We start from the raw sequence: 24971 nt of genomic DNA on the forward strand, positions 1-24971 counted from the left end.
GACGGCATCCAAATGAACTACTCAACACCTGCCCTCGAATACCCCAAGCTGGACTCACAACAGCATATTAAATCAGTAAAAAATAAATTTGGATGATCTATCCATTAGAAGTCTAGGTAGTCCGTAAACGTTCTTGTGCAAATGTGCAATATATTTTAACATCTCAGAAAATTCGGGTAGTGAAAAAACAAAAAGGCAGATAGACATCGTACAGGAACACACAACGTAAAGTTAAAAATGCAAACAAAAGAGCGGTCTGTAGTTTAGTTGAAAAGTTTATTTCTCAGCACAGCAAAAAATCATTATGCTACCAGTGCTGAAGCCGTTGAAGATTCACTGTAAAGAAGAAAAAAACAATTAGGACACGGGCTAACAAACATTACAGTACATTTCAAAACAGAATACCTAATTAGATATGCTTTACATGGTTAGTTAGTTTAACTGCTTAACCTAATCCCCCTGTCCACTTTTTAGTTAGGAGAGTTTATGGAAGCATGAGGTAATCAACAACAACCAAATTAGCATCAATTACAACACTACAGCTTCCACATTCCCGCGACTTTAATGCATGCACTGCATCCAGGAAAGGCAGGAAAAGATTATAAATTGTAGCTATAGATTTGTGGCCTCGATATGCATTAAAGCTTTAAAATGTAGGTTTTCTAAATCTAGATCTGTTCAATGCAAGTGATAAAACCATTCAAAAAATGCATTAAACCTTCATAGGAATGATGGGCATGGCAGGTCCTTTCATAAGTCATTAACGCTGGACTAGTTTACTTCGTGGACGACTTGGGTCCAAACTAAACTGATTGAATGACATTGTGCCAATACATAGAACACTAAAGTAACTTTCATTGTAGCATGAATGGACCGATGACTTTGTACATGGGTTCAATGTGGAGGGTGCATTACTAATTTTAACAGCGAATACCCAACAATTGGCAAGAGTCACACAAGGATCCAGCAGACACCAAATCAGGAACATTAATTAATATGTATCAGGTGGAATCTCCTTCCAAAAGCTGTTGTCTAATTCACAACTGACACAGAAATCACTTTACAAATATTGCCCGCCTAACAAGTCTCACGTGTGACAAAGTCATCTTCAGTTGGCATTCTAATATTGGAAAGCTTTCCCAGTATACTTCTGGATCATTTTGGACACAGAACTCAGGTAGAAGTTGACATTACTTTTCTGTCCATTGTTACGAACATACATTAAAACAGTCCCACAGTTTTTCTATTTTTAATGCTTAATCATTAAATTATCTAATTTGCTCAGGTCTCTCCATACATCTAATCGGTTGAGACCCTTTAAAGCTTAGTTACTGCAGCCTGATGAACATGTATCTAAAGCAGTCTTGTATCTGTCAAAAGCGCTCCAATTTCACCACACTAAACACGTTTGTAGGAAAATACTCACTACTTCCAGTTTGGTGGTAGCACTCTCCTAGTCTTGTAATAGCGTGCCAGCCTGTGAATTCTGCTTTCGATCAGAATGAGGCGAAATTTAGCATCCTTGTCCTGAAAGTTAAAAAAAGAAAACTTGTTATAAACATTTCTTGAAGGGGGGCAAACCCTATCCAAATAAGCCATTACAATTGTATAAGCAACAAATGTCGCGAAGCTAACATTGAAAATGTTCATCTGTTTAATTTAAATGTTATTTATTACCTTACGGTTTCTCTCAAGATGTTTGCGCACCGCAACAGCCTTTTTGATCAAATGATACAGATCTTCGGGAAGGTCTGGGGCAAGGCCTTTGGATTTAAGTATTCTCAGGATTTTGTTGCCAGTAACAAAGCGAACCTGAGCAACACCATGTGAATCTCTCAGAATCACACCTAGAAAAAGGTTTTGCAGGACATAGGTTACAACTCTACGTACAGTACAAAATATTCAAAGTGTGCAGCAAATGACGTTTAAACTCAAAGACTACAATACACACAAGCAGAACCTTTGTGGTTAAACATGCATATATTTAAATTAATTGCAGTGTTTTGTCCAAGCTCTGTAGGTAAGGTAATATCAAAACACCAACCATGCTAAAACTTGGTACAATCCACACCTGTGGAGTTATTGGAAAATCAATGTTAACACCCTTTAAGAGAAAATGGTGAATGCTGCAAGAACACTGTAGCAAAACGGCCACGGTTGTGCACCAGTCATCCAGCATTCAAGCGCCCAACATGGGCACAAGGAGTCAAGCAGGATAAATTAAAGCAATGATCTAATCCTTTTTTGGGGGGGGGTGGGAGGGTCTATGCCACCTCAGCCAGGCAAGTGCCAAAGCCAAAGGCTCAAGCAATGAGGATTGCCCAACCAATATTTGCCCGTTTAACCATATTTCTACACATTTATTGAAATGAATTGCAGTATGTAAAGTGATCAGCTCTCCCTACAATCACCACTTAAACAGTAATTAAATTAGTCAATTAGGTAGAGTACATGGAAATTAGAACTAATTTCTTGCCAGTTTAAAAATTTGTCAGGAGACTCAGAGTACTGCAATCTCCACACCGTTTGCTACCTCCTTCCTTCGGATGCTACAAACAGGCAACCCATAACCAAATCCAGCCAGAAAGATTAGCATTTTAAAGAAAGTAAATCATTCTAATGTACAAGTATTAACACAGTCAGGTTCATTTCTCTCTAATCCCCCAGCTTTATGCAACAGAAATAGAAGCCAACAAAAGATATAGGACAAAAATAATAAGCTTGACGTTTGCATTGAATCCGAATCCAGTATCTCAGGGTTGTGGAATTCCTATAGCCCAACGCACTGCCCACATTGTTCGGGGTCAAGAGCAACAAGTTTGTATGTGCATTTTGTCATTGGGACAAGTAGGCCCCAAACCCCTACAACACAAACCCTTTGGATGCTAGTTTACATTACCACATTATGGATCAGGGAAGGGCATTGCATGCAGTTAAGGTACTGTGTGACCATGTGTTAATGCGGTTCAAACTTGTATTTATGGTTTATTAATGTAAAGCCATAATTATTAGGGTGAAAGCTCTAAAATGTAAGCTCAGACTGCACTGAGTGGTTCCAGTTTAAAAGGGTACACGTTTTCAATGAGGCTACGCATAATGCTCCCAGAATGCTGATTAGATGCAAATATTGGAGTCTTTTTTCAAAATAAAAAGTTATCTAAAAATTGCACATATATTTCACTGAACGACTGTAAAATTTTAGGTACCATTTCTTTGCCGCATCAATTAGTAAAATGTAGTGATGTTTGCTAGCATTTCCCAAAAATATTCTTATTGGACTAATCAGTGTAACCGGTTTTCATATAATTATGGGAAACAAAAACAAGCATTGGTAAAGCCAGTAGGTTTGACTTTTTGGGTCAGCCTTTTGGTAGTCAATGTGTGACTTGTTTTGGCATGTTTTTTGTAAAACTAATGGTGAGGGCGCTGCCGGGCCCTCACCATTATAACACACATTGGCAAAGGCACACAATGCCACACTAGTTCCTGGCACTGAACAAAATTACTGTGCATCAGTATGCTCCTTGTTTAAGAACAGAATGCTGGCACTCAGTGAAGCTAGCCGATAGAGATAATTGTAATAAACACAAATGTTCAACGCCAGACCCAATTAGGGGCCCAGTTATTAAAGTCTCAAAACTGCACCCAAGTCTTTGCATTAAGTGCAGATATACAGCTTTTGTTAATGCACAAGACTTTACAGAAGCAGACCAAGAAACAGTACTCCCAGGAAATATTATTGAACTGCATTTTAGCATGATCAAATATGCAGGTGTAGATTTGCTCATGAGAAAATCTGAGTGTTTGGAAGTTCACTTCGCCTCCAACCACTTTTTTCCCCAACCTTGGAAGACTTATTATATCAGCCATTGTCATGAGGAAATTTCCAACCCTTCTCAGTATGGGAAAAGAGAAGAGTTGGTGAAACCATTAATATATGCAAGTTAGGTTTGCAGACACAAAAGGGCATTTCAAACGTGGCAACATAAGGGAATTCCGAGTATTCACATCCTACTATGGAAGGAGCCCTGGTATACTTAGAGAGGCTTTTTCAGAGCTATTATACAAGGAGATTGCTGCCATAATTTGCTGCTGCATTACATGGCACAAAAGGGACAAGTTGAGTTTAATGAAATTCCACACCCCAGCATTTGCGCATGTTACATATTTTAACCCTACTGGCTTGGTTAATGCTAGTTTGCCCTACAGCACCAGGAACAGACATTCGTATCTGAAAGGGAAAAAAAATGGATAGAACCAGTTTTAAGGTCTTCCCTATGTCAGCTTTGATCGCCTTTTGTTGAATACCCATCATCTCCAATACATAAGCACTGGCAAAGCCCATGGGCTTTAAAATAACATTTAGCCTGGGAATGGATATGCAAGTTTGTGGAGGCCAAGAACTGTAGAATAATACTGGCTTAGTTTGAAAGGTTAGATAGCAGACCTAGAAAAATCCAGGCAAGTTACTGACTGCCCTACTCCCATCTGTGCTTCTGCCAGAGAAAAAAAAACTCCTATTATGCAGGTTTCCAAGACACTTAAATAGTACTACACTCATGTGTGTGCCCCTAAGGGTTCAAATTCAGGCAGCTGGATAAATAAACGCAACTGTGTGGAGAGAAGAACTTTTTTGTGGAAGCACCAGCTTATGCCCAATCAAAACATACTTAATTGTGGCTCCGAGGATGAGGCCAAGCCATCCTCTGGTGACCGAATGGTCCGAGAACTCCTGTGCTTTGAAGCCGGATCATAACAAGCATTTGCAATGCAATAGGTCTTGAATTTACGAGAGTTTGAGCTATTGTCATTGTAAATGAAGATGCTTTTATGCGTTTTAAAACAGAAAAAGGTTTCGCCAATAGCGTAAACTCTCGCAAATGTGAGACCGTTTGCGTGCTATAAAGATTTTTATTTTGTTTAAACGTTGGGGGAGCGTGTCCTGTCTGCAACAGCAGGCAGGACAAAGCTATTTGAGGAAAGTGCTTGGATGCTCCAATTAAAGCCTACCGAGTAACAAAGGTTAACATGGGGTGTCATGAGAGGTTACAAAATGTGACGGTACTAAGAAGCTACCACTAAGCCTATTGACCAAAGAAAAGCCAGTTAATAGTGGACAATGACAAGCCAATATATATCTTTAACTACATGCCTGAATACTGCATGTCTCGCAGCGCATGTGCTGCCAGGTTCGATATAAAAATATTGACATACTGGATTTTGGACCTGCCCCTTAATCTGGACTTGGCCTGTATCTTACCTGCTTATTAGATTGCTTTTCTCCCTATACTTTGTCCCCTCACTGATGCACTTCATCTTTAGCATGTTATGGTTATCTTCTACTTGACATCTGGCGACTGTGGTTTTCAGCTTTTAGCACTTAATAGAAGAGCATTTGCCCCCTCACTGTTTTATTTCATCTATACCATGTGATGGGTGCTTTCCAATTGACAGACTATTTTCCTGTTTTTAGCACTCCATAGGAGAGGCATGCCTATCCCCACACTTTTTCTTCTAAAAGCTGCATACTGCTGTTGGGACAATCGTTCCTTGGCTCATCTGATGCCGCCCTCATCTATTTTTAACATGCACATAGACCAACCCATAAACATACATTATATATATATATATATATATATATATATATATATATATATATACACACACACACCGATACGAACGGAAATGTTAGCCACCTCCTTGCAGGCATATGATCAAAACATGCCATTGTGGCCATTTTTCTTTTTGCCCCCACTGAAAGAGAATTATTGCCAATGCCTATACGGGTCCCATAGTTTTTACAAGTCAAAACTGATTCTTCCAGCGCACGTTTCGTTAGCATTTATTTCAAGATTTTGGTTAGTGCTCAGGAGCTGGTGAACCGCCTAGAAGCACTGCAGATTTTCGACATATAACAGTCCCTCATTCTTACAAATGGTGGCGAAATGACAGCCAAAAAGCCAATAATGTAAGGGCTAGGATAAAATATTCCTGATAGCTGATCCAAGCATGCCAATGTTCAAAAACCATAGCGTAAGTTTCCAGATGGCCAGGAGAGATTAACAATACGCTCTGTAAGACATGCAGGTTTGTGTTGTGCTGTGGATTTTCCCACGACCATCACCGCAGCATTTTAACTTAGATTTTGCAGGCAATCAAAACTTTGATTAAACCGTCAGACACTTTTGGAGTCGGATCAGGTTGCAATCCAACTGGCCCAGTAAAGTGCCAGAGTAAGAAACACAAACTGTAGCGAAATAACCGGTGCACCAGAGAATAGATTCCATTTCGTGGACAGATAAACAAGCAATGGCAATAAATTTGGCTTGGCTAAAGATTGAAAAACAGATGACCCTGCACGCCGCTAATTAAAAAAGCATGGGCGCGATAACTGCAAACAGATGGCGCCGCTGCTCACTCCCGAGACACACAGGCTACAGGAGGGGACAATTAAAGATGAGGCGTGACATACCCGAGCCTTTGACCAGTTGCATGCTTTTTGTGGAAGCCTTACGCAATGGGAAAAGCTCTGGGAGTTGGAATAAGCATCGCAGAGCAGTGCATACTCAGGCAAGACCTAAAAACCACACACCAGATGAGGAAGCTAACCAAGCCTGCTTAAGCCAATTAAGGCACACTTAACACTCGCAGCTTAACATATTCGGGATTCTAGAAACAGTGAAAAAATATATATATCTATATATATATCTATCTATCTATCTATATCTATATATATACACATACATACTCAAAGAAAGAACGAACCCAGCCGGGCTCCTGTCAGCAGCCTAAATTCACCACAGCACAGACTGAATCCAGACGTATTTTCTTCAAAATTGAGGTATTTTATTCCATTATAACACCATTAGTGCAACAAAGAGGACGGTCAACGTGTTTCGGCGGATGCCTTCAACTGGACCATAGAGTCCTGCGGTCTAAACTGTCCATTCAAAGTGTACGAGTCCCTTCTTTATTTCTTAAAAATAGACTAGACTTAACACTTTTATTCTATTCGTATCTAATGGCCGTCATTCATCATTTTTACTTTTTCTGCTGTGACAGAAAGGCATTATTGGTAAAGTACCAATGAGAAAAAGGAATTGTTCTAACATCATTTTTGCCTGGTTAAAAACATGTGATTACAATTCTAAAACATCGGAAGAGAGGGAATTATACAGATCAGTGTGATCTGAGGAGAGGGAGAAAAGAGAAGAGGAAAAGGAAAAAGTGAAAGAAAAAGAACATTTCAAAAAAATAAATCAAACTATAACAGTATTATAGTAGTGATCACAAGGGTAGAATTAACAAGATAAACATCCTATTAAAATCACTTCTTTAAAACTATCTTTTTAAAGAATTGTTTGAGTTGGAAGTCTGAGAGGGAGAATAGAGTTGGAAAAAAAGTGTCATGTACATTGTGCAAAACATTCTGTGCAGATATTCTTCATGTGCAAGGACGCATTATAGTTATCTTTCTCCCTATATCTAATTATTCTAAAGTAGATTTTTTTTTAAAAACAGATAAGGGGAAAAAAAGGGGACAAGTATTTGATGTAACTCTTCCCTATTCTCCACAAGTCCAACATTTGATCCCGAAAGGAATAACCCGGAATCACTATACATTTCTTTTTTCATTTTCAATTATGTTATTTTTCTCTTCCTCTCATATACACACACGTAGTAACAGTGTTTAAAGTTATAGCAACTGAAATACATACTACACATTTCATGGTTTTGATATTTAACTTACCAATTTGGGAAGGAGTGAGACCTTTTTTTGCCAGCTTGAAAATCTGTTCCTTCACATCATCCGATGTGAGCTTCAACCACTGTGAAGAAAGTTTATGAAGTTTACTAAAATATTTACCTGCAAAGTAACCAGGACCAAATGAACAAAGGCAAACCCAAATATAAAAATAGATCGCAGTCATCAACATACTCCTATCAAGTGACCAAGGCGCCATCCAAATCCATAAAAAAATATTGTTAGGCATGCAATTTTAAAATAAGGATGGTGTACAAAAAGTAGTAAATGGGGCTCGATTAAATCAAACACAATCAGCCCTCACCAATTTGCGCCACCAGAGGAAAGAACAAAAGTACTAACGCCACATTGTTCCGAGCAATTTAATTGACTGCCCTTCAAAAAGTATTGGCTAGATCCCTAAACATTCGCCTTGACAGCCACATGAAAGTCGTATACCAACACAGCATGCAGTCAATGTATGTCAGGTTTTTAAGTTACAATGTTTGAGTTGGCAGATGCTAAATATTCAACACGTTCGCAGGCATCCTAACCAGTAAGTTGTAACTTAGATATAACGTAAACTACAAATAGTTTAATCACATTTTACTGGATAATGTTAATCAAACACAAGAATAAGAGGTAACTTACAGTTGGCACGCTTCGCCTGTACGGCAATGCAGATTGGGACAAACCCTTTCTGTAAAGGAACGTGAAACAAAATGACGTATCAAGAAGAGAAGTAGTAGAACGTAAGATGTGTTTTTCTGAAGCTGCAGTAGGGAGTGGCTACCAAACTTGTGCACAGACCAGGGGTATGATCGACATTTAACAGTGGGATTGTACTACCCCTTCTCTCTCACTTTTAAAAGTGCAACAGTCAGTAATAGGAATGAGAGCAAGAAGCCTCGGGAACAAGATGCTCACACCACACGTGGGAAAACGTGACATCTCCCAAGTGTCCCCGGTGCAGTACCCGAGAGCGACACTAAACGTCCCCACAGAAAAGTTAATTATCACTATTGCACGTGGGTTTTCATGAAGAAAATACACGAGCGCGGTGAGAAACATCAAGTTTACATTGAGAGCTCATTATAATAATGAGCGCTCTAAAGCCAGCAGTCACTCCACTTAACCACGTCCTACACCCCCCACCCGCAAACCAAACTCCCTTTCCACACTGTCCGATACTGCTCTCATGAGGCGGTTCTCCAGCCGCTATTCCGTGGCCCATTCAGGGTACATTCACAACCCTCACGCCCCGCTTACCCGGGAGCGTGCATGCGACCCATGATGGCGGCGGGAGGAAAAGAGAGACAGCTGGAACGTTCCCGGATGAACACCAAAACTAGGAGGAAGTGACGTATCTTTCTACGTCTTTACGTAACTGCTCTGGTAGGCTCGTCACAACGTCACACAGATTTCCAATAGGGACGCACGCTCTTCACTTTGCGAGCTCCTTTGATGGTAGTTATTAAGCGGTCTTTTGTGATTATTGACCCAAGTGCAAATTCGGAGGTGCTGCTCCGTCAAAGTAGAAATGACAGAATTTAAAATTAGGTGTTGGTTGCATATCAGATGGAATATATATATATATATATCGTTCACCGCTGTAAAATATTTTATACATTTACGAATATTAGCTATGATATTCTATAGCAGAAAAAACGCCCTATTGTTCCAATTGAAAGCATGTTTATAGATTTTCTGAACCACCCTTTGCAAATCATGGTTGCTACATACTGCGGAAGCTAATTTTTAGTCTTTCGTTTATGTCATTGAAGGCGGATTAAAAGGGATCGGGCTTGAATGGGCGAGAAAACATACTTGCCACATTTTCTGTTTGTTTAAGTGAGAAATTTCAATGTTGCTCCTCGAAGGACGATCTACGGTCGAAAGAAGAAAGTTAGGAATTGCAGCCGATTCTTTTTAATGTAATAGTCTAAAAATTGCCTTACAACCGCTGAACGTTTTTTAAAAGATTGTATAATATTTCTCATCGACAGACTAAATACCAAATCTTAAAAGTTGTATTTCTTGAAATTATTTGCTGATGTACACATTAGACGCCGCAACCTAATGTATATCGCTCCAATCAAATATATTGTGTTTTCCGAGGAGATAAGATTAATGGTCTACATTAATATGGAGGAAGTTGAAAACTCTTGACGTGAGGCTGGGCAGCAACACTGGGATCTGCCTAGGAACAGTCTGAATGTCTGTTAATTGCCCCATCATGTGTCACACCTTGAACTAATGCTGCCATTTTAGCCACCAAATATATAGTAGATTGCACTTACCGCAAGTCTCACTCATTGCAAGTGAGACTCACTCATTTAGACGTAAAGTTAAGCTCTCACTCGTAGCAGACCGAATAGCACACCTGCAGGGAAGGGCTAAAACTTGATCGCTGAATGCACATGTGCTTAATAATCTGCTTGGTTCACAGTAGCTCCTCATTAGCATCGAACCTTACGGAAGCAACATAATCAATAATAGAAGCATTGCACAGAATCTTTCATTTTTTGGGAGGAGATGATCGGGACACAGACACGACGTTCAATAGATTATCCGAGGCATTTGTCTTTATTTGCAAGGTTTAGTTGGTATTAGTAATTTACCATTTATTTTGATTGCTTCATAGTTTACAAAATGGCAAAACCTGTCTTGTCACTGATGTCAAAGTTTACATGACATTACACCTTGTTACTCTTAATCAGTCCTCCAAAGAATTTTCAAATAAGAAAGCTCAGAGGTTGTATATGGGACCTATACTTTCATCGGTTAACATTGCTAGAATATGAAATATCAGAAAAGTCAGGTCCAGCTGAAGGAGCCACATTTCAATATTGTGAATCTATTATCAAATGAAGGCGAAGCATCAGAAGGCGAGGGCAGCAGAGGCAAACAAGTTACTTACCTTTGGTAAAGCACTTTCTGATGGAAACTCCACCTAACTGCACATTCCTCACGTTTACACCCTGGTGCCAGAATGGATCCGGAAAAAGTTTTCAGCAGTGCTCCTACACACTGGTAGGTGGTGCCATGTGGCTCCGCACTTGACCCATGCCTCCCCTGAAGTGACAGAGTGTTACTCATATAAGCGTCACCCCAGCATGCTGGCATCAATTTTTTGTCTTTTCGCTTTCTGTGACTTCAGACCCAGAGTGTAAAACAAATGTTGGTGATAGTATGCTGATCTCTAACTTGGGACCTTTTTAGATGTTATAGACCACTCCACAGAACAAAATGTGGGTGGTGTTAGGTCTGGGGGTCTCTAGTTAGCAAGGGTATTCACCTTTGTCCAAATAGGGACCCTTACTTCTAAGTCAGGATAAGGGGATTACACTCCTTAATAACCCCTGCTCACCCCCTTGGTAGCTTGGCACAAGCAGACAGGCTTATCTCATAGGCAGTATGTTAAGCATTTGTGAATATACACAGTAATACAGTGAAAACACTACAGATGGACACAACACAGGTTTTATAAAAATAAGTATTCTTAATGTAGACTTAAAAGATGATTAAAGTCTCTTAGTTCAAGTTGTTGGTAAATGTGACGAAGTTCTCAACAAAGTACCTGGATGCGTAACGCATGCGTCACTGGCCTGGCACAGGTGACATGAGGTCCAGGGGTGACCAAACCTGATCCGTGGGTTGGCTTTTATACTTGGGGTTTTAATGCTGAGCTGCACCCTATAGGACATTTCCGGTTCCCTTCTCTTGTGCCGGGGTGTAGACGGAGCGTGTGTGGACTGGCAGGGCACTTCATTTCCTTCCTGCTCATGGGGGTGTGACACCCTATTCTTGTACAGGACACCATAGCCTCTGTGCTGTAAAGTCAGAGCAGTGATAAGGAGGCACTCTTGCGACAAGTGTCAGCCCTCAAGCTTATTCATGGTTGTTGAACGGTCATTGGGGATTTGTGCCTGAAACTGTCCCTCACAGGGGTCTTTCTGAGCTTCAGGACCACAAGATTACAGGCGGCAGCAAGGGGCTGCACTCAGGGGCAGCAGGCACATTTCATCAACACCGCGGCCTGCTTGAGAGCGTGTTCTGTAACCTTTGTGAGCAGGTTGAGGCATGACTGGGCTGTATTAGTTAAGCCCCCTTCATCAATTTACTGTCTATTCCTTTCAGACTCAGGCCTGAGAAAGATCCACATCCCTGTGGCAAAGGGTACAGTTGTGGAACGCCTGGTTTTCAGGAGCCAGTCCTTGTTGGGTTGTGGGGAGCCTGTAGCACTTGATGTGCTAGCTCCCAGGGGCAAGGTGGGTTGGAGTGTAGCACTCTGGCCATGCTCATTCTTTGTATCTTGACATGTATTTATTTTCTGTTGCTTGCTTCGTGCCCAGAATCTGCAGTCTGGCATGGGCTGGTACAGCCTTCTCACTGCTGGGGACTATGGTGTGAGAGGATGCCTGGTGACATGCCTTTTCCTCTTCATCAAGGGGCCAGGCACCTCAGGCAATGGAGGAGTGAGCGACTCGTGGTGGCAGGCACTTGGCTGTGCACAATTTTCTTTCTGTGCGGGCATGCTCACCTCAAATGAAGGAGGTGCTAATGCTGCCTCTTCTTCCCCAAGACAGTCACACCTTTGGTGCAGGAGGAGGCAGAGGTTGTGTGGCAGCTGGTGCAGCTCCTGTCACTGGAACCTCTGCCACGACAGTGAAGCAGGGAAACAGCCAATGCTTAAAGCTTCGTTCCTACCACTGGTGAGGGATGGACCCGTCGCTGCAGTTGCTGTGTAGTGTGGCGGGATACAGCAGCTTCTTGTCAGCTTGGCTGTCCCTCATCTCTTTTGGTACCAGGGTCACATGGCTACTTTCTTTGCCCAGGAGTGGTATTGACTCTAGTCCCCACAAGCAGTTGTTGTGTAAAGCGTGGGGTGAAGAGGGCTAATTCCCAGGCGCTCCTCACTACTTGTATGCTGTAGGGCAGTACCAATGCCCTTCCTGCCAACAATACTGGAGGTAGGGGGGGGCGCCTGTGGTTCAGGAGGTGTGCCATCAACCATGACAGGGACCCTCTGCGTTCAAAGGTAACAATTGACACTCGTGGCTCTTGTTATGAACCGGTTCATCCCCAGAGCCCTGGCAGTGCATCAAGAAGCTTCTTGGGATGTTTCTCCAGTACTTCATAACCCCTTCTTCCTCGCTACGTGCCAGACTTTATTCTTTGGCTTGGTGGGAAGTGGGATGGCTCTCTTTACAGGCAGGCACCGAACTTTGTCTGGAACCACTGAACCTCTCACAATGATGGGCATAGCCATCTCCAGGCTGTGTCAAAGTTTTGCTTCCTGTCGCCGGACAAACCCCAAGTACCACTCTGCTTACCAAATTCTGGGAACCGTCAACGTCATCAGCACAGGTAGAGAAGTGGGTGTGCATACTAGAGGATGATACTGGGCCAGAGCAGCTGCCAAGGTAGGGATCAAGCCTCATCCAGGCTGCAACTGCACACAAGGTCTGGTTTAGCTCGTTTCCATTAAAGTGTAGGGCGCCAGTGATAGAAGGACCGACACAAATAGAGTATTAGTAAGTAAATTAGGCGCAAGCAGCCATGTATTGTAATAACATTTCTAAAGCGCGTCATACTTCTCCCAAGGTGCTGAAGTATCACCCATTCGTGTGACCTGGTGATGTAATTGTTGCTTATATGTGTGCAGTGCTTTATATGGGCTGGTACTGGGCTTCTTTAGTTTGAAAGGGAAAGTACCTGCACTTATCAGCAGAGGAAATACTTTCAATTGCATAGTACTGCTACTTCTCCGAAGCAACCAGGTGCTGTGGTATCCGGTACCTGCACTACTATTTTTCAGTTTTGGGCATTCTAGATAGCATGTCCTCATAGACGCAACACAAGCTATCTCCAAAAATAAGCACTGAATAAATGCTGCCCATTTCGTTTCCACCATAGAATGGCAAGATTCTGCTCAGCATACTTGCAGTGCCATCTTCCTTGTTAAATGGATATGAGGCAAAGACCACCCCACCAGAAAAGGCAAACGAGGGATCGTGTCCCTTTAAGAGAGTGGGGCGTCAGAAGTTGAGCTTTGTCTGCTGCCACGCCCACAGCTTCCTCTGGTGGTCCATGCAGACTAATTGGGATAGGAATTCGGAGCGCATTTTACTATAGAGCTGTGGCCTTGCGCGCTCGGGGTGCTATTCAGGAGGGGTACTGCACGCTGCGTGACGTGACCTCCTCGAGGCAGTGAGAGAAGAGGTGACAGACATCCACAGAGGTAAGTAAGACCAGAGTACTGGTTTACTTTTTTTAAAATTTCCAAAACAGAAACAAGTGTAACTTTAAAATGGTCCGCCTAGGTTAGTTGGAAGGAACTGCATCCACTTTGGTTATTAGGAAACAAGATAATTTAAACTGTATTGTGTGTTGACTTTTAAGAAACTGCGAAACGTCTTGCATGTACTTGTTTCCAAGTTTATTTAAAAAGTATTGTACTGCACATGTATTTAGAATGCAATGCTCATTTATTTACCTATAACTGACATTGACTTGCATTTAGAGTTCAATGTATATTCATCTTTAAAAACAGAAATTTAAATGCACATTTGGTTCTAAATTTTGCAAAATTCGTGGTATTGAGAGAACAATAAAAACAAGCAGTGGCCGCGCGCGCGCCTCGCGCTCAAAGTTAAACATCGAGCGCGCCTAAAAACGTGTTGGCAAAAGTTAAAGCGTTTCCCTTGTGGGAGCGAGCCATGGGCACCATGTGTTTGTAAATTAATTACATTATTATCGTTATAGGAAACAATGGAGCCTAGCTTATTCAACATATGTACAATGTAGTATAGAAACACAATGGAAACTATACAGATCAAGATATCCTGACCCAGCCGGGACAGGAATTTATTCTCAAAAATCAATGTCAAGTATACAGTACAATAATAACAAGACACAAGCCTGTGCCGTACTGACATTGTTTCCACTCCAGGCGACACTGCTATTGATCTTTGAATTTTCTGCAGTGCCCTGTCTTTGCTCTTTTTCCTTGCCTGAAAAACACCCCTTTTTTTCACCCTACCTCTATCTTCCCTTTTCTCTGTCAGTACGGCACAGGCTTGTGTCTTGTTATTATTGTACTGTATACTTGACATTGATTTTTGAGAATAAATTCCTGTCCCGGCTGGGTCAGGATATCTTGATCTGTATAGTTTCCATTGTGTTTCTATACTACATTGTACATATGTTGAATAAGCTAGGCTCCATTGTTTCCTATAACGAAGTTATACCCATGGTCCTTAGCTATCCGTTGGGTTCCCCTTGTTTCTAAAAAATGTAAATTAATTACAAGCATATGGTGTCAAGCTCGCTCCCGCAAGGGGATCGCCAAATGTGCACGAATTGCCATTGAAGGCAATGGAACACGTGCACCTTTTTGGCTGAAACGCCGAAGCAATGGCTAATGGTCTTTTTGCCTATGCAGCGCTTTGCGCGCTGGTAGGCGAGACCTAAGAAGAAGTCTTCCATTTGCTGTAACAAAGCAGCATTAACCATCACCCAGACACCTGCCCCATATTTTACGGCCGACTTTGTTTTAGTATTATTTTTGATTAAATCCGTGGGCTTCAGCCCAACACTTTTGCAAATCTTTTAACAGCAGTAAGGCTCCTTTGCATACCCTGGCCTCTTTTTTTCACTAATTTAGAACACAAGTGATCCTTATTAAAGAGCACTCCAAGATATGAGAAGGTGTCAACCACCGCGATTTTTTTAACTGTCAGCTAAAAGTGGGGATGTTTCTCACCTCTATTCGCTGCGGCCACAATTATAAATGATTTGTATTCATTCACTTTTAGATCAACTGTCGAGTGGTATACATATGTGTTCTGGGGCTGTACATGGAATACACCACAATGTATCAAAATCGCTTAATTAGTGCGGTGCTCTTGAGGGGGAGATATACCCTGCTTCTCCCAATTATCAATCCAATGATTGAAACATGAATGTACAGAAATCAAGGCACATGCATAACACAATTAAAACTGCAGTTCGTAGTAATCTTGAAAACAAAGCACAATGCTGAAATTCTCGTTCTTCTATTTGTCCCTTTATTTCTTTTTAGCCTTGTGCCAACGCGTTTTGTCGCAACAGGAGTATATCCCTTACGGTTTCCTCAGGGCTAAAATATACCAAAAATATCTATATTACAATGCAATCATAAGGACGTTAAGTCCATATTCATCACTGAATGCACCCAGTGCCAAGACAAAATTTCAAAAATATACAGTCACTCCATGTGACATCCTGAACCACCACCGATCAATATTGTACTAACATCCTAAAAATTCTAGCACTAAATGCAACAACTTTCTTTACTAGAATTACTTCAAGCTCATTACACCACGAGATTCATCTTGTATATTTCATTTTTTATTATCCATATATGTGCTAGCTATCCTTGTTATAAATGGAATTCCCCCCTTTTTTCTTTATGATTACAATTTCTAGCAGTACTTTAAGTTTATAGATGAGTACCAGCCACAAAAATGATCATTTTCCTTTTCTAGATACCACTTTTGGAATCTTTCTGACCCTACACTTAAAAATGATTATAACTGAATTGAGATAAGCAGCAAGCTAGATGTATCCTCCGAGATCGTACAAGATAACAGGAGGTAAGCAACATTCATTACACAGATAATCTCAAGTAAGTGACTAACTGAAAAGCACTAAAGGTACCTGAGGTACATATAATACAAGCGTAAACTACAGTAAGTTCAACTGAACTTATAGTTGTGTGTCTAGGGCTTAGCACACTCTTTCTACAACTCAAGAGAGTTTAGTAGGCGATACTAGAGTAGGTAGGTGCATACACCACACCACACTAGTGATATCTTCAAGGCCAGGAACCAGTGGGTCCCTGTCAGATGTCAGTAAGATACTGGCATCCCAGTCTGACAAACTCCCATTCTTGGAATTGAGAGCATTGTGTACTACGAGGAGATTGAAGACAGGCAAAAGTGTAAACACCCAATGCCTCATAGAGGAACTTCTGTTGGAAGATTTCAGACAGGCCTCAGGGTCTGGAGGAATAGGCAGATTGGGTGGGGCAGCAGATGAGGAAAGGCTCAGGGGTGAACATACCCAGGTCCTGCCCTCTGAAGCTGATCAGGAAGGTGTCAACGACCTTAACCTGGAAGAAGCAACTCCTCCTAGAGGTGAGGAAGACGGAAATGACGGCCCTCTCTTTACTCCACCTGGTAGAGTTGGAGGCATGCCTAGAAGGTCAAGATCTCCTTCTGAGGAGTCTTACCATTCTGACATATCTGTAAGTACCTCTGTTTCTTCTCACAGGAGGGAATCCTCTCGGGAGAAGAGAGAAAGGCAACTCAAGTATGAGGAGGCCCAGCTGAGAATTAGAAGACAGCAGGTAGCCTTAGAAAGGGAGTCCATAGAGCTTCAGAGAAATAGAAAGAAGCTGGGGCTAGAGCCCCATGGTGGCAGGAACTTCCCTAGTAGTAGAGAGAGATCTCATGACCATAGGAACCTAAGCAAGATTGTCCCTTCCTACCAGAGTGTGGATGACATGTATGTATGTATGTATGTATGTATGTAATTGGTTTTGTATAGCGCATAAATCACCTATAGGTCTCATAGCGCTGCAGAAAGATCAGATAAAGAGGAAGAAGAGAGGCGTGGAACATCTTGGTCAGAATAGCCAAGTTTTCAGGTTTTTCCTAAATGATTTATGATTTGGATCACATCTGATGGATAGAGGAAGTGTGTCCACAAATGGAATACCCTACTGGAAAGGGCCTGTAAAGTTCAGAGGGTCCCCCAGCAGCAGTGGGCAGCAATCTTGTGGCCCTCCTTTGCAGATAAAGGTAGAGACAAGCTCCTCACTGTTAGAGAAGAGGATGCTGATGATTATCATGTCTTGAAGAGTGCACTGATTGAAGGGGTTGGCTCAAACACTGAGATGTATAGAATAAAGTTCAGAGATACCCAAAAGGCACAGACTCAAGACTAGGTTGACTTTGTTGATTGTGCTACTAAGGCTCTGGAGGGCTGGTTACCTGGCAGTAAGGTGTGTGATTTCAAAGAATTGTACAACTTAATTATGAGGGAGCAGATCCTTAATAATTGTCAAAATCAGTACATGGTGGACTCTGATCTGACCTCTCCCCAAGAATTGGTAAAGAAGGCAGACAAATGGGTCAGAACTAGGGTGAAGCAGAACGTTCAGAACCAAGGTGGTGACCAGAAGAAGCAAGATTCTAAGAACTCTGATAAGGGTGGGGAAAAGGGTAAAGACCAGAAGTCTTCTCAAGGGCCCCAAAAATCTGCATCTGGTGGGGAGTCCCAATCATCCTAAGGAAAAGGCCAAAAGGAACCATGGTGTAAAATCTGTAAACAGAAAACCCATTGGACTAGTGATTGTAATAAGTCCAAAGACAACTCCAGCCTCTAAGGCAACTGTTCCCCCTAGTTCAGCTCCAAGTGGTGGCACTCAGAATAAGGGTGTAGTAGGGTTAACACTGGGTTCTGAGAAGGACTCTGGCCTTGTCAGAGTTCCAACTCAGGCTGTACTGATCTGTGATGGAGGCATGGATATGTCCTCCTTTGTGAGTTCCAGGAACCTGGGAAAATACAGACAGCAGCCTTTGATTAATGGAAAAGAGGCTTTGGCATACAGGGACGCAGGGGCAAAGGGGCAAGTGTCACAATGGTGACACAAGACCTTGTGGCTCCTGAGCAGATCGTACTTGGTGAAATGTACCAAGTGACCAATGCTAGCAATGCCAGGACTGACCTTGCCCTGGCAGTTGTTCATTTCTCCTGGGGAGGGGTAACTGGCCTCAAGAAGATTGTGGTAAGTGCAGACCTCCCTGTTGAATGCTTGCTTGGCAATGATTTAGAGACTTCAGCTGGGGCTGAAGTGGAGCTCTGGACCCATGCAGAAATGTTAGGAATCCCTGCACATGTGTTCACTATGACTAGGTCACAGACCAAAATGTCAAAAGCTGAACAGGCTCTGGATTCTGGAACAATGGCCCGTGTGCCTTCCAAGAAAAGGAGCAGTAGTGTTAAGGCAGAGCCTTCTCTCCTGACTCAGAATACAGATCAGTCTCTTGAGGGAGATCATCCAAGTCCTGAAGAAGGAACTGTCCCAGATGAGCTTGAGCCTATTCAGGTTGAGTTCTTAGGGACAGAGAGCAGTTGAGATGCCCTTCTCTTAAACCCCTCAGACAGCAGGCTGCTGGGAATGCTAGTGGAACTCATAAGATATATTGGGATGATGGACTCCTGTATTCAGAGAGTAGAGATCCCAAGCCTGGTGCAGCCAGGAGGTTGGTTATACCTCTGAAGTTTAGGGGCTTACTACTAACACTAGCCCATGATATTCCTCTAGCAGGTCACCTGGGCCAAAACAAGACTTGGGACAGGATTGCCCCTCACTTTCGTTGGCCCCACATGTCTGAAGACACCAAAGAGTTTTGTCGCTCCTGTGTCACCTGTCAAGCCAGTGGTAAGGTAGGTGGTACAATAAAGCCCCCCCTGAAACCACTACCCGTGGTGGGGGTTCCCTTTGAAAGAGTGGGGATTGACATAGTTGGTCCCATGGATCCTCAGACAGCCTCTGGGAACAGATTTATCCTGGTGGTGGTGGACCATGCCACTAGGTACCCAGAAGCTATTCCACTTAGGATCACCACAGCTCCTGTGGTGGCAAGGGCCATCTTGGGAGTGTTCTCAAGGGTGGGTTTTCCTAAGGAGGTAGTATAAGACAGAGGTACCAACTTCATGTTTAGTTACTTGACTGCAATGTGGAAGGAGTGTAGAGTGAATTAAAAATCCACCACACCCTATCACCCACAATGCAATGGTTTGGTTGAAAGGTTCAACAAAACCTTGAAGGGCATGATCAAAGGTCTCCCAGAAAAGCTTAGGTGCAGATGGGACATCCTTTTGCCCTGTCTTTTATTTGCATACAGGAAGGTTCCTAAGAAGGGGGTTGGTTACAGCCCTTTTGAATTTCTGTTTGGGCATCCTGAAAGAGGTCTATTGTGTCTGGTAAAGGAGGGATGGGAGTTACCTCTCAAACTCCCTAAACAGGACATAGTGGATTATGTACTTGGTCTCCGCTCCAGGATGGCGGAGTATAGGAAAAAGACAACTAAAAACCTTGAGGCTCGCCAGAAATTGCAAAAGGCCTGGCATGACCAAAAGGTTGTGCTAACTGTTTACCAGCCAGGACAGAAGGTGTGGGTGTTGGAGCCTGTGACCCCAGCTGCCCTCCAAGACAAGTGGAGTGGCCCCCATACAATTGTTGAACAGGAGGGAGAGGCTGCCTATTTGGTAGACCTTGGAACTCCTAGAAGCCCCCATAGGGTGCTTCATGTCAACAGACTGAAACCATATGTTGACAGGGCAGACATGGGCTTGCTCATGGCTACTGATGAGGGACAGGAGGAAGAGAGCAGTCCACTCCCTGACCTGCTCTCACAGAACCCTGAGAACGAGTCAGTGAATGGTGTAGCCTTGGCAGGCAGCCTCACTGCCCGCAGCAAGCTGATTGCAGACAGGTGCTCAATCAGTTCAGACATATGTTCTCTCTGAATCCAATTCAGACTACCTGGTACACTCAGGAAGTGGACACTGGGGACAGTCTGCCTGTTAAAAATAAGATTTACAGGCAACCTGACCATGTTGGACTGTATTAGGACTAAAATCCGGAAGATGTTGGATTTGGGAGTGATTGAATTCTCAGATAGCCCTTGGGCTAGTCCAGTAGTCTTGGTGCCTAAACCTCCCACCCAGGGTGGTAAGAGAGAAATTAGGTTTTGAGTAGACTGCAGGGGTCTCAATGCAGTCACTAGGACTGATGTCCATCCAATACTCAAAGCTGATGCGCTTATAGACACTTTGGCCTCAGCCAAGTTTCTGAGCACATTTGATCTGACAGCTGGCTTCTGGCAGATCAGACTAGCTGGTGATGCAAAGCCTAAGACAGCGTTTTCTACCCCTAGTGGGCAATACCAATTGGTGGTGATGCACCTGCCACTTTTCAAAGTTGGTGAATCAAGTCCTAACAGGTCTGGAAGACTATAGTGCAGCATATCTAGATGATATTGCTGTCTTTATCTCCACCTGGGAGGATCACCTGGTCCACCTGAGAAATGTTTTAGAGGCCCTGCAGAAAGCAGGCCTAACTATCAAGGCTACTAAGTGCCAGACAGGGCAGAGTCAGGTTGTGTCCCTGGGCCACCTTGTAGGTGGAGACCAGGTTCAACCATTGTGGGGCAAAATCCAGACCATCATGGACTGGATTGCTCCAACTACCCAGACTCAGGTCAAAACTTTCTTGGGCCTGACTGAGTACTACAGACGATTTGTCAAGGGGTATGGATCCATTGTGACACCCCTGAATGACTTAACTTCCAAGAGAATGCCTAAGAAAGTTCAGTGGACAGTTAGCTGTCAAAAGGCATTTGATGACCTGAAGCAGGCCATGTGCACTGCTCCCATTCTGCAAAGTCCTAACTACTCCAAATAATTATTTGTCCAAACAGATGCATCTGAGTTGGGGGTAGGGGCTGTGTTATCACAATTGAATGATGAAGGTCCCCTGATCACTGGCACATGGCCCAGACTCTGATTAATCAGTGATGTCCATGTCATGAGGGATGTAATATGTGACGTCATCAGCAGTGCATTGTGGGGGGGGGGGAGTTATAGTTAGCTCTACTAACTATAACGGCAGAATTTCTATGGTTTTGCACGAGTGAAATGTCCAACTAACCATAACGTCCCTGAAACCTATGGTTTTTTCAGTGAATTTCTAAGGTTTTTTAAATGCTAAATTCTAACTTTAACATGCCAGAAACCTATGTTTTTTTCAATATATATATATATATATATATATATATATATATATATATATATATATATATATATATATATATATATATATATGCTGCCTATTCAGAAATAAAGATGCTTTCTTGAAGGATCCCCGTGATGGCCTCTGTCCTTTCGTTTGGAGTATGTCTGGTGATATTATTCATGCCTGCCAGCGGCATGTTACAGAGGCTCCTGCACGCAAGCTTCGGACTGATCCTATACCGGCAATTGCTTGTTGCCACGGCGACAAGCCTCTTCTTCTTTCAAGTTATTGAAATCGATAAGACCCACCTTCGGCAAACAGGACATAACAGAGCGGTGTCGGAGTTATCAACTCCGCCTTGGGAGAGACGCATTGCGAACTCACGCTCGTGGAGATGCGTCCTGCATGCCAAGGCTGTGCAGTTGGGGACTGGAGAAGGCTATTGCTTCTGGAAAAGCGGCAAAAAGAGGAGATGGGGTCAATAGCTACGTTCACAGAAATCCATTTGGCCGCCCGTTCCCGGTAAACTGTTGCATGCTGGGACATGCAGTGCATCTCAGGACTGGGACGCTGCTCATCCTGGCAATTGGCCATTAAGGAGGGCGGAGCTTTTCTGCGAACATTTCAACAGCTGAACATTCAGGTCAATCAGTGGCACTTTGACCTTTCATCACTTACCACGCTGGGCGCTGAGGAGGCTATACGCAGCCGAAATGCATACGCCCGTCATGCTGCCTATTCGGAAATAAAGATGCTTTCTTGAATGATCCCCGTGATGGCCTCTGTCCTTTCATTTGGAGGGTGTCTGGTGATATATATATATATACATATATATATATATATCCAAAAACAGGAGTTTTGCTTGAGACCTAAATAAATCTACAGAGAAAAGAAGAGTGCCGCGTCCTTGCTTTTGTTTTTGGGTTACTAGGAGACACGCTCCCGGTCTCCAACGCGGGCACCAACGCAAGCAGTTCCCTCTGCTAAGCGAACATTTGAAAAGAATATATAATCGCTTCCAAAGACACTACATATATATTGCTTCCAAAGACACATTGACACTCGGAACACCCAGCCTCACGGGTTAGGGCCCGTCTGCAGATGCAGCTGCAAATATTGCATTGACACCCCACACTCATTGTGGAGGAAGGGGAAATGAGCCACACCAGTCCAAGATCTTCAGCAATATTTTATTTCAGCAAGGTTACCATCATACGTTTTGACCCTACATGGGGTGTAGCTTGTTTCCCTTCTAAGTAGAATGTGGGGAGTTCTTTGCAATATCTCTATATAGATATATGTTTATGTGTAGTTATGGGTATAGGATGGTAAGGGATTTTTAAGGGTTTAGTAGTAGGTAGGGGCATAGGGTGGTAAGGGTATTTTTAGGGTTTAGGGGTGGGGAAGGATATTGGGTTGTAAGGGTGTTTCTTAGGGTTTTGGTGGGTAGGGGTTTAGGGTGGTAAGGGTATTTTTAGGGTGTAGGGGTTATGGTTATGCTTTTAAGTCCCTCCAGGATTTCACATTTTGGGAAAAAAAATCACAAAATCTGCAGTTTTGAAAAAGGGCACACTTTTATAGAAGCACCTGTGACATTTTAGGGCTTTGCAGAAAGTTTGGCTTCTCGATTTCCAACTTTTAGGAAATAAGTACATGTTGTGGCCAGTGATGGAAAGTGCTTGTGTTTCTTTAGTCCTCATATGAGACAATTGGCTGGAGGTACAATGCAAAACTCAACACATAAACCACAACCATTAAGGGCCACAACCTCCTAACTCAAGCCTCCTTCAACCAATTAATGGCAGATTTGTGGAATCCACCTCTCAGCTCTTCCTATGTTGAGGCTTGTCTTTAACACCTTGGCTGCTTAAGATATTCCCCTGCTGTTCTGGACCATAATAGAAATGGGTGTGGTTATGACGAGCCCAGCTCGTCATGAGCACACGAGCACTGTGCCTCATGACGAGCTGAGCTCGTCATGAGCACCGAAGGGGTTAATCCTTGAACTGTTAGCAACTCATTATCCTGCCTTCTGACATTTTGTCTCTTCCCAGTTAGAATAAATAGCTTGCCAATAGGAAAAAGAAGGATTCCCACATATTGACCTTCTTTACTGAACCATTTATACAATCAATTCTGCCAATACGGTTCGCTGAGTCAACCCAGTCCATGCAGGTAGATAAAGTGCTTTATATCCATTTAATGCAGATTTCTCTGCCTGCAATTATTATCAAGATAAGCAGTAACTGGGATTGAGATTTTATCAACTTCCCTTTAATCCTTCAACCTCTAGAATCTCAAAAATATTCAGAGTCAAGCTTACCTCTATATCTAATTTTGTTACTTCTGTTAAAATCGAACCCATTTCTAGCCAGATGAGGCGGATTTCTGGACACTGCCAAAGTAGAGGAACATCATCTGCCTTCTCGAGGGCACATTACAGACAACACCTCGTTTTCTGCTCTCCCAGTTTTGATAACTTCTTTGGAGACCAGTAAGCCCTATCTGTTACATGGTTTTCTACTCAGAGAAGCAGATCTCACAGATAACCAAAGTGTAGACCTTGATACTTGCCAAAGCGCACTACTTACCCGTGAGGGTCTCAAGGCGCTGGGGGTGGGGGTGGGGAGTACTGCTACTGCTCGAAGAGCCAGGTCTTGAGGAGTCTTCTGAAGGTCAGCAGGTCTTGGGTCTGCCGAAGGTGGATGGGGAGGGTGTTCCAGGTCTTGGCGGCGAGGCGGGAGAACGATCTGCCACCGGAGGTCGCTCGTCGGATGCGGTTGACTGTGGTGAGAGCGAGGTCGGCGGAGCGGAGTTGGTGGGTGGAAGTGTAGAAGAGTCGTCTGTTGAGGTACGCTAGTACGGTGTTGTGGAGTGCCTTGTGTGAGGAGCATGAAGGTTATCCTCTTGTTGACGGGGAGCCTATGTAGGTTTCTCAGGGCCCTGGGATATTAAAGAACTTTCGTCCCATTTCCCTTCTCTCTGCCCCTGCTCAACTTCTGGAGGCCCATCTTAATCTCCATCTGAGTGCTTTCCTCGACAGTACCAACTCCCTCGACCCCTCACAGCACGGTTTCCGTAGGACTCACAGCACTGGGTCGGCACTTACAGTGGTTGTCGATAGCATCCGTTCCAAGGTCGACACCAGTCAGACCACCTTACTGGTTGTCACGAAGCCGAGCTCCCTGACTTGGATGAGCTCCCTGACTCGGACGGACGGGGTGTACCTGCTAACGTTTCTTCCTTTCCACCCCGTCCGCAGGATCCTTTGGACGTTTCCTGGATTTCCCCGGCTCTACCTCCGGTACATCCGTCACTGTATCCACCTTCTGTGACGCTGGGGGCGTGTTCTCCGGCATCTCCAGCAGTCGACCA

General features: G+C 43.2%; 1 protein-coding gene across 1 annotated transcript; it reads right to left on the reverse strand.

The window, feature by feature from the left end:
- Positions 1 to 257: 257 nt before the first annotated feature.
- Positions 258 to 9162, reverse strand: RPS13 (ribosomal protein S13). Its single transcript, XM_086956049.1, has 6 exons — positions 9014 to 9162; positions 8396 to 8444; positions 7751 to 7829; positions 1678 to 1847; positions 1427 to 1527; positions 258 to 336 (listed from the first exon to the last, which is right to left on the reverse strand). Exons 1-6 carry the CDS (start codon positions 9034 to 9036, stop codon positions 303 to 305), a joined length of 456 nt encoding a protein of 151 aa, XP_086812175.1. The 5' UTR covers positions 9037 to 9162; the 3' UTR covers positions 258 to 302.
- Positions 9163 to 24971: the final 15809 nt, after the last annotated feature.

The sequence above is a fragment of the Lissotriton vulgaris genome, chromosome 2_1 (assembly GCF_964263255.1).
Source record: "Lissotriton vulgaris chromosome 2_1, aLisVul1.2, whole genome shotgun sequence".
NCBI lineage: Eukaryota > Metazoa > Chordata > Amphibia > Caudata > Salamandridae > Lissotriton > Lissotriton vulgaris.

Excerpts from the sequence above, each read along its gene's own strand:
- RPS13 (XM_086956049.1), bottom strand. The coding sequence starts at position 9,036 with ATGGGTCGCATGCACGCTCCCGG. Across the intron at positions 7,830-8,395 it reads ACAGGCGAAGCGTGCCAACT|TGGTTGAAGCTCACATCGGA; the intron begins GTAAGTTACCTC and ends CTTTCTTCACAG. Across the intron at positions 1,528-1,677 it reads ATCTTGAGAGAAACCGTAAG|GACAAGGATGCTAAATTTCG; the intron begins GTAATAAATAAC and ends TTTAACTTTCAG.